Source organism: Carassius carassius, chromosome 47 (assembly GCF_963082965.1).
Source record: "Carassius carassius chromosome 47, fCarCar2.1, whole genome shotgun sequence".
NCBI lineage: Eukaryota > Metazoa > Chordata > Actinopteri > Cypriniformes > Cyprinidae > Carassius > Carassius carassius.
In genome coordinates, this window is record NC_081801.1 from 14596670 (window position 1) to 14606786 (window position 10117).

The 10117-nt window shown below is 37.2% G+C and overlaps 1 protein-coding gene across 2 annotated transcripts; it reads left to right on the top strand.

The window, feature by feature from the left end:
* Positions 1 to 2100: 2100 nt before the first annotated feature.
* Positions 2101 to 9653, top strand: LOC132130212 (dipeptidyl peptidase 3-like). Of its 2 annotated transcripts, none has more exons than XM_059541907.1 (18): positions 2101 to 2183; positions 2616 to 2916; positions 2999 to 3088; positions 3193 to 3330; positions 3406 to 3480; positions 4467 to 4554; positions 4637 to 4770; positions 4881 to 5011; positions 5149 to 5207; positions 5913 to 6107; positions 6192 to 6304; positions 6395 to 6487; positions 7258 to 7320; positions 7449 to 7573; positions 7648 to 7768; positions 7857 to 8036; positions 8632 to 8794; positions 8911 to 9653. In XM_059541907.1, exons 2-18 carry the CDS (start codon positions 2647 to 2649, stop codon positions 9051 to 9053), a joined length of 2181 nt encoding a protein of 726 aa, XP_059397890.1. In that variant the 5' UTR covers positions 2101 to 2183; positions 2616 to 2646; the 3' UTR covers positions 9054 to 9653. The 2 variants fall into 2 exon arrangements, with proteins under 2 accessions (XP_059397890.1, XP_059397889.1); XM_059541906.1 differs by lacking the exon at positions 2101 to 2183 and adding an exon at positions 2472 to 2494.
* The last annotated feature ends 464 nt before the right edge of the window (positions 9654 to 10117 follow it).

Sequence of the window (10117 nt, forward strand, 5' to 3'; positions counted from 1 at the left end):
GTCTTTAGACCCTCCCCTCCTGTTCCATGTGACAGTTGGCCATTAATCACCAATAGGCTTGCATCTGTCAAAAGAAGATGGTCTTTTACTTTTCTAAGAACTCGGAGAACTCTTGTAAATAAACATTTGGTTTTGAATAATAACTGCCATTTGTGATTCCAGGAAAACTACTTCCAGTTTAAAACAGATTGTGCATTCTACATGAATTTACAGCAATTAAAAAAAGTATCATAAATAAAAATCACTTTTTCCTATTCCTTGTGAACTTGAACTTGGGTTAAGTACGATAAAGACATAATTGCCACTATCATAAAAATTCAGACAGTGTCAAGAGGCTTTGGCACTCGGCTACAGACCAAAACACAATTACACAATCCAGCAATTCACACATAGCACAGAAATAAATGTAGAGGAAGAAACTTGAAACAATCTCTTAACATTCTTAAAAACAAATCAGTACAACAAATATGTCACATTGTGCAACTAGTAAAAACTAAGAGCAAAGAGCAAGCAGTTTTAACACCCAAATCAAATAAGAAAACGAACAAATCTGATGCCTCGAAATGCTTGAAACATTACCTTAAAGTTACCCATTCTCCACATGGATCACTGAAAAGCATGTTTGAGTCTTGGCTTGTAATAGTAGTCCATTGTTCAATGCCCAAACATATCTGTAAGGACACATATTTTGGGTGGTATCACTGTAGAGGAGATCTTCATTTTCATGTCGGTCCCACTTTATCTCTGAAATGCAGATACATGGATCCATTTTTGGTCAAAGCAAATATTGGGTGGCATAGAACCAAGGTGGAATCACGGTCATCTGTAAAGAAATTCCACAATCTAATGTAAAAAACGAAAAGGAATAATTTGTGCAAAATGGTGTCTGAGTTGTTCCATTCTCCTTCTCTAGTGAGGAGAATAAACATACAGGCAACGGACAATGTGCCATCCCAGTGATCTGTTGCATGTATGTGATTTATTAACATTTGCTTCCTGTGATTGGCTTGCTCTAAACCACATCTTTGTTGGCTGAGATAAAGCATGCCGGTCAGACTACTCATTAAATATATTTGCATGTATATTATGCTAACCAATTATTTTTGTTTTGTATTGTTTTTTACACAACACCACCTTTTACTCTGTAGTCTGCTTATATTCATGTTGAGGGACATCTACATTATCTCAATAAACAGAAAAATATATTATTTTCTTTCATTTATTATGCATACTTTAGTAAAAGTTGTGCATTTGGCATTACGCCTCTATCAGCCAACAAAGAAAATAGAAAAGCTGAGGACAGTGTAAGGCATAATGCAGCCAATGACGGTTCTTCAGAAGGTACTTGACCCATTCAGACCTCCGAACAAGAGGTTACTACTATCTTCTCATCTGGCGCCACTTGGATCGTTTTGATTCCCTGACTCCACATTGATTACTGTTCCCTCCCTTCAGCAGTGTGCCTCCCTCCCACGACTGCAATAAACACTGAGCTGGTTTTAATGTTTGGGGCTTATGCTCAGGGGTTGTATTATATACTTAATGTATATATATATATATATATATATATATATATATATATATATATATATATATATATATATTTATTTATTTAAACTTTATTCTAGTTTATTAAAACTCTATTTGGGGTGGGCAATTTCACCTTCATTATTTCACACCTAAATGTATGCCTGGCCAACTATTCTCATCTGTCAGAAAGCCGCCACAGCACAACAAATAAATGATCATGGGTGGTCGAGACGCGGTTCAGACCATGCAGATAGACAATTTCCTGTTGACAGATAGTTTATTTTGGAGTGCTGGGAAATGAATTCCGTTTAAGTTCTTAACTGATAAACAATGCAAGTTCATTTCAACAACATGAGCTAAGAGTTCAGTCCCCTAATGCCAGAAATAATCGTTATCGATGCTTTCTTTCTTTATATTAAACATATATGTTCATATTTTTACATACACACATAAATATTGCTTTCTACAAAACTATCATTTGATTTGCATACAACGCGAAACCTTTTCCACCTTTGTTCCTATTGGTTCTCACACCTGTCAATTATCATTTCAGTCGTCTGATTGGCTGAAGGGCGGGTCATTCCGTTGAATGGGTAGCGGAAGTAGATTCGAACGCCGGTGCTCATTTTGACAGGAGTGAACGCACAATTCAGGTAGAAGTTGTGTTACGTGTTGTTGTCTATCTCTTGGATATTGCTTAAAGAGAATCCGTACGTTGGCTATAATAGATGACAAGATTAGTTAAATAGTGAATTTTCGCATATATGTTATGCACGGCACACATTTGCGGGATTTCATTGTCTGATTCCCTGCACTATCAAGTGTGCTAACAGTATTAGCTGATCAGTAAAGTCCCAGAAGTGAAAGAGAAACTCTCTTTGTCTGTGCTGAATGACCTTTCAGCCAAAAGTCAAACTTCTGACTTACAGTATCTACTCAGCTATTGAATTTTATTAGCTTTTGTGTGCGTAGAGAGAAGTTCGGATTGAGACTGTGATGGGGATCCCTAATAATAACCAGTTGATTTTGTACTTTTGTAAAGTAAAATATTTAATCAGTGACTGATGTTTTTTGTGTATTTTCAGTGGAGGGGAATCAAGCTGCCTAAAGACTGAAATGGTGGACTCTCAGTATTACCTCCCAAATGACATCGGGGTCTCTGCTCTGGACTGCCGGGTGGCATTCAAGCTCTTGTCTCCCAAAGAGCAACTGTATGCACACTACCTCTCTCGGGCGTCCTGGTATGGTGGACTGATCGTGCTGATCCAGACCTCTCCGGAGTCTGCCAACATCTACGTACTGCTGCAAAAAATGTTCCGTGCACAGGCGCCACAGCAGCTGGAGGCAGCGGCGACTGCAGCTGGACTGAGCACAGAGGAGTATCAGGTGAAGCAAACCTGTTAAGAACACCAAAGTTAGCTAACATCCCGTTCTGTATTCATTTTTAGTAACAACGCTCTGTTTCCAGGCCTTCCTCGTATATGCTGCCGGACTTTATGCAAACATGGGGAACTACAAGTCATTCGGGGACACCAAATTCATCCCCAACCTACCAAAGGTCAAAAACCATACTTTATTATGTCCCAGGTGTGGGACCTCTGTCAGAATTTGATGTAGTAACATTATTTTTATTTTAATATTTTAATCTGTTTTAATATGCAGGAGAAGTTCAAGGCTCTGGTGTGGGAGAGTCTGGCCTTTAAACAGAGCCCTGGTGATATGGAGAGACTGTGGGGCTGCTGCTTTGAGCCCCTCTACTCCCTAGAAGACAAGCAGAAACAGCTCGGTCTGGGTGAGAAGGTAAAATGAAAAATTAAAATATCATACAATCTGCCTTTTGGTTTGCCGTTTTACTTAATAATGCCTTTCTCGTAGGGGATCTCGGCGTACTTCTCAGGGAACTGCTGTTTGGAAGATGCAGAGTTTGCCCAGAAATTTCTGGACTCTAAGGTATAGTGCACATGTGAGAGAGCTGGCTAGTTCATTGAAGTAATATGAAAACTGTGTGGAATTATTGACACAAATACATTATATTATCTCTTAATCTGCTTTCGCTGCTCCCATTAGGGTTTGGCATACAATATTTAGATCTTTTTTAATGTTCAACCACGTGTTTTACATGGTACTGTATTTTTAGCTGAACAGAATGATAAATATTTTCATTCTAATGTCACCATTTGCCTCTTCATAGGGGAGAACAACTAAGTCCAAGCCTATTCAAATTCTCCTTATATATATATATATATATATATATATATATATATATATATATATATATATATATATATATATATATATATATATATATATATATATAAGATACATTTTTTTATATATGTACATTTTTTTAAATTAAATTCCTGCTTTTGTTATCATTGACAGAATTACTACTTGTATGTAGTACATGTATTTTGATCCCAGGGAACACTAATATTGAGAAAATGTAAAACATTGAATACCTTTAAAGTAAAAGCATCTGCCAAGTGCATAAAATTAATTAATAATTTGGAAAAAATGTCATTAACAATTTACAATAACGTTCATTTTGTTAGCATTAATGAATCCATTAGATGTTCTGAGCTAACAATAAAGAATCTATCAAGAGCATTTATTAATGTAGGTTCATTTCTAAATATACTAATGTGTTTAACATTTCAGGTCGTATTAATGGACTCAAGTACTATGAGCAAATATGAATTAAGTGTTAATAAATGAACATTAGCCTAGGTTAATGAATAGTGTCAAAGTATTGTAACATTATTGTTCATGTTAGCTAATGCATTAACTAATCAAAAGAGACTTGCATTACATTCAAGGTACACATTTAATTAGTTCTTGCTTTCCCTGGAAAATCGAATCCATGATCTTGTTGTATCCTTACTGACAGCAGCTATTACTGCACAAATGAACTTTACCAATGATAATCATCCTTGTAGAACCTGAGTGCCTACAACACCCGTCTGTTCAAGACTGAAATAGATGGGAAGCGATGCTATGAGGTGCGTCTGGCGTCTGCCGAGAAGGGTGAGTATACAGAGCAGCTAAAATCCAGTTTGATATAAATCACTTTTCATTCTCTTGACTATTGTCTCCCTCCCATCTGCAGACAACTGTGCTGTTGAAGGAAAGAGTGAAGTTTGTTGTGGCAAACATGAATTTGAGGATTCTGTGTTCTCTGTTAAGAAAGGCGATTATGCCTTTCTTATGGAGAAAGTGTGTCAGAACTTGGAAAAAGCCAAGGTATGGCAACATTCACTAACAAAAAAAACCTGATCCATTGGTACTTTTGGATGTGAAATGAATAGCATGACCTTTTAAAGCATCAGTTAAGGTTTTTTGTTTTGTTTTAGGATTATGCAGCCAATGAGAACCAGAAGCAGATGCTGGAGGAGTACATCCGCAGTTTCACCTGTGGCTCAGTGGAAGCCCATAAAGAAGGGTCCCGCTATTGGATCAAAGACAAAGGACCTATTGTGGAGAGGTGACTGACCAATATTTAACAGACCAGGCTGTTGACAGAAGCCTAGATACTTATGTTTCATATTTGTGTTTATACTATGCTTGCTCATTCTTTTTAAAACCTTATTGTTCTCTCGCTCTTTTTTTTATTTGCAACAGTTACATTGGTTTTATCGAGAGCTACAGAGATCCATTTGGCTCAAGGGGTGAATTTGAAGGTGAGCTCAAATATTAGTGGGTCAAACAAAGTGATGCTCATTGTTTTGCCCAGATTTATTTATAAATGCACTATGCAGAACAAACCTACAGAAGGATGGTTTGAACACCTCTTCTATGATTAATATATTTTACATTTAAAAAAAGAAAAAAATCTATGAATTAATAAAAGCCTAATTAAAAGAATGAATGTCTTGAAAGAAAATCTGACTTATTCTTTTATTATTTAATTATTGTTATTGTTATTATTACTATGTCAGAATTTTTGCAGTGGCACATTACATTGATCAGTGTGATAAGTGTATAATGTTTAAAAAAAATCTTTAATAAACTATCACAGTTTCCACAGAAATATTAAGCAGCACTGCTGTTTTCTACTTTGATAGTAATAAGAAACTGTACGGTAAATATTACCCACCTTTAGAATGATTTCTGAAGGATCATGTGAGTAATGACTCCTGGAAATTGAATTTTGCTGTCACAGGAATAAATTACTTTTTAAAATATATTAACAAATAAATGCAGCCTTGGTGAACATAACAGACTTCATATATGATCAAAAATCATTCCGATCGCAATCCTTTGAACGGTTGTGTAAAAAAGGAAATGACACACAAATTGCTCAAAACAACCAAGTAACTCTTGTAGAAAGCCAGTTATGACCACTATGTCTCTCTCTCCTCCACACTTACCATCTCATCCACCAGGTTTTGTTGCCGTGGTGAACAAGGCCATGAGCGCTCGCTTTACTCAGTTGGTGAACTCAGCCGAAGTCTTACTGCCCGAGCTGCCTTGGCCTCCAGCCTTTGAGAAGGACCGCTTCCTCAAGCCAGACTTCACCTCTCTGGACGTACTCACCTTCGCCGGCAGCGGCATCCCTGCAGGAATCAACATTCCAAACTGTAAGCCCTCTTATCCAACATGTTTTTTTCCCCATGTGCAGTCAGGTCTTATTGATGAACGTTCAACCATTTTTCTATCTGTAGATGATGACATCAGACAGACAGAAGGTTTCAAGAACGTGTCCCTTGGGAATGTGCTGGCAGTTGCATATGCCACACAGAAAGACAAGCTCACCTTTCTTGAGGAGAATGATAAAGTAAGACTGATGTGAAACTATAATGAATCAAACATGTTGTAATGGAGGCGCAGAATGATGGTTCTCTTCCTCTGTGGCTTATTCCTGTAGGACCTGTACATCAAATGGAAGGGTCCTTCTTTTGAGGTGCAGGTGGGACTCCATGAGCTGCTGGGTCATGGCAGCGGAAAGCTCTTTGTTCAGGTAGCAAAGCACAGGCAGATCAACACAGTGCTGTATATGTATGACTACATGTGCTAAGCAGCAAAGTTTGGGATCAGAATGTTTTTTTTTTTTTAATGAATTACATTTTTATTAAACCAAAAGAAAATTGCATTGATCAAAACTGACAGTAAAGACAATTATATTGTCAATTTTAAATAAATTCTGCTTATTTAAACCTCCAGTCATCAAAAAAATCCTGAAAGAATGCATGAGTTTCCTCAAAGATATTAAGCAGCACAGCTGTTTTCAACATTGATTAAATTAAAATGTTTCCTGATACGTTTGATCAAATTAGCTTATTAAAATGATTTCATGTGACACTGAAGACTGGAGCAGTGGCTGCTGAAAATTCAGCTTTGCCATCACAGGAATAATAATAATTATTATTTTAAAATATATTTTGTTTTAAATATAAAGGTATTTTAAATTTTAATCATGTTTCACAATATTTTCACTGTATTTTTGATCAAATCAATGCAGCCTTAGTGAGCATAAGAGAGTTCTTTCAAAACGCGTCAAATCCCAAACTGTTGAATGCTAGTGTTTTTTTCTTCTTCATTGAAACACTAATTCTTCTGTACAGACAGATGTGTTGTTTGAGCTATGAAGTTGCCTAAATAGTCTTTTAGCAGTGTGTCTGCTATTTGAGTTGAATTTGGCACTTAAACTCTCAGTAGAGCATAGTTGTATTGACCCAGAATATTTCATTTAATTTCATATTTCTTCATCTTGTGTTTGTTTTGAAACAGGATGATAAGGGAAAATACAACTTTGATCAAACTGCTGTTCGTAATCCAGAAACAGGAGAACTGGTGAGTTTTTATAATTATATATTTTTTAAAGCTTTTCATCACATTCATTAGTGGATTCCACTGTTTTATGCTCTTTATAAATTGTGTGTCACAAATCACAGTCATGAAATGTAAATTCTGGATTTTAGATCTCGAGCTGGTACAAGGGTAGTGAGACATGGGACAGCAAGTTCTCCACCATTGCCTCGTCCTATGAAGAGTGTCGAGCTGAGTGTGTGGGTCTCTATCTGTGTCTCAACAAACAGGTGCTCAGGTGAGTCATTGAACATTAGTCATCTCAGCATGTATTCACTCAGCTGGATGCTGAAGAATCTGTGTGTGTGGCAGTATTTTCGGACATGAAGGGGAGGATGCAGAGGAGGTGGTATACGTGAACTGGCTGACCATGGTGCGTGCCGGTCTGCTGGGGCTGGAGTTCTACACGCCAGAGAGCAAGAGCTGGAGACAGGTGAGATGTGTGAATGCCCAGAAATCATTACTGTTTCTCTTGATTGTCTGCTTGTCTTAACGCTATCCTGGATGTCTCGCCTTCGTAGGCACACATGCAGGCCCGGTTTGTGATTTTACGGGTTCTGCTGGAGGCCGGAGAGGGACTGGTTGGTCTGAGGGAGTGTACAGGGGCAGATGGACGGCCAGATGCAGTCATAACACTGGACCGCAGCAAGATATACACAGTGGGGAAGAGCGCCATCCAGAGTTTCCTCTGTAAACTGCAGGTACAGCCTGCTTACTGGGTTCAAATGGAGCTTTAGTTTTTTAACTTAAATCCACACCACATAACCAACCTCCTGTGATCAAATTATTATAATAATTATACAGTAATGTGACTTTATATCAGTGCTATTGTAGTAATTTTAGTTTTTATTATTATCTTGAGTTTCCATTTCATTTTAGTATTTTTCCGTCATTTATATTAATTTTTTTATGTACAGTTTTTTTTCTGTATTCATTTTTATTTCTGTTGTAGTGATTTTAGTCTTTCAAGTGAACTAAATGAAAATGTTACCCCTGCAAATATCTTAAATATCTTTTTAATTATTATTTCAGTTAGTGTTTGTCTTATTTAAAGTAATGTTTACATTAGTGTGACTTTATATCACAGTGCTACTTTTTCTCATAATTGTGAATTATTACATAAATTAAAATATAAATAAGACAGATTTAAGTTTCTCATAGTTACCTTTTTTTAAAAACAAATTTTAACTCTGAGGGTACAGAAATTCGATTCAGAGCTTTTGCAAATAGCCATGGTTCTGTTCAGTAATACCAAATTGGTTTGTATATTGGTTTGATCATTTTCTTTTTGTAAAGGTGCACAAGTCCACAGCTGACGTGGAGGGAGGAAGGGCTCTGTATGAAGGCTATTCTGCCGTGACTGCTGACGGCACCCATGATTTCCTGCGCCTCAGAGAGACGGTTCTGCTCCGTAAGGAAGCTCGGAAGATGTTTGTCCAGGCTAACACCTACATTAAAGGTTCGTGTGCAGTCTCCTTTCATAGCCATGTACCAAAATAGAGCATTCTCATATGAGACATAGTAGCACAGAAACCCATACGCATAAGAGGAATAATGTGCTTCTATATGTCATAGGTGACACTGTGGAGCTGGTTGAGTATGAAGGCAGCGCTGCAGGGCTCATCCAGTCCTTCGTCAAACGCTTCCCAGACGATGCCGAGGAGGTAGAGGCCCAGCTGCTGGAAATGACCTGCATGGACTCGTCCTGCTGGTGCTGAGAGGATACAGTGCTGTGGGGGACATCCTCTCAGACGAGTATTAGACCACACTGAACCACAGCAACTTTCAGAAATGAACAAACGGCTGAAGAGTGCACAATTGAAGGCACTGGTAATGATTATAAAACCATTCACATGTAGGAGGAAGGAAGAACCACACACAAATGTAACACCCGGTATTTTACCTTTCCCACTGATTTCCTACTTCTTTCTATTTTGTCTGTTCACTTTTAAACAAAGGCAACTCTGATTAGTTTTAATTAGAAATTTCTGTTCCTACTTTGAATCAGACCGCAGCCCACACTTCCCACACGTGCATGTGGAAGCGCTGACAAGAGTCAACTTGCTGTGTGAGGGTGGGACTTATGTAATCACAACACATAACACACTTTCTCAACTTACTTTAAAATGGAAACATACTCTCTGCTACTTTTAGATCATATCTAGTGTAGAGTTCATCTGCTGATTCACTTATCTAGGAGCATATCAATTCTTCACTGGTTTAAAGGATTTTTGGTTTCTCAAAACATGTTGTCGGTGTTCAGTGTGGATGGTGAAAAATACACAAGTCCCTACCAAATAAAACCAATGATTTCTGAAGGCATTTCATTGTCTTTTACTTTCAAAATGCCAAAACATTTGTCCAGTGCATTTCATATAAATATTACCAGAATACAAGATGAACAATAAGACTAAATCCAATATCTTAATACTGACCATCTCATAAATTAGATATTTCCATAACTGGTTAATTACTTTACATTAGAAAAGACTAAAATTAAAGAACAAAAAATGGAGAACTGAGAGTTGGTGTAATGAAACCAGTCATTAATAGCCAACCTAAAAGAAGAGTAAACATAATACACAAACAATTGCTTAATAAATTAGCCTAATGAAGTATCACAGAACACCAGCTAAACACAATCAGTAATTAGCAGTAATGGACATTAAACAGGCTGATTTTGCATCTTATAAAATCTACAATCTTAAAAATAAAGGTTCCAATACTATAGAAGAATGTTTGGTTTCCCAAAGAACCTTTCAGTGAACGCCAGTGATCAGTG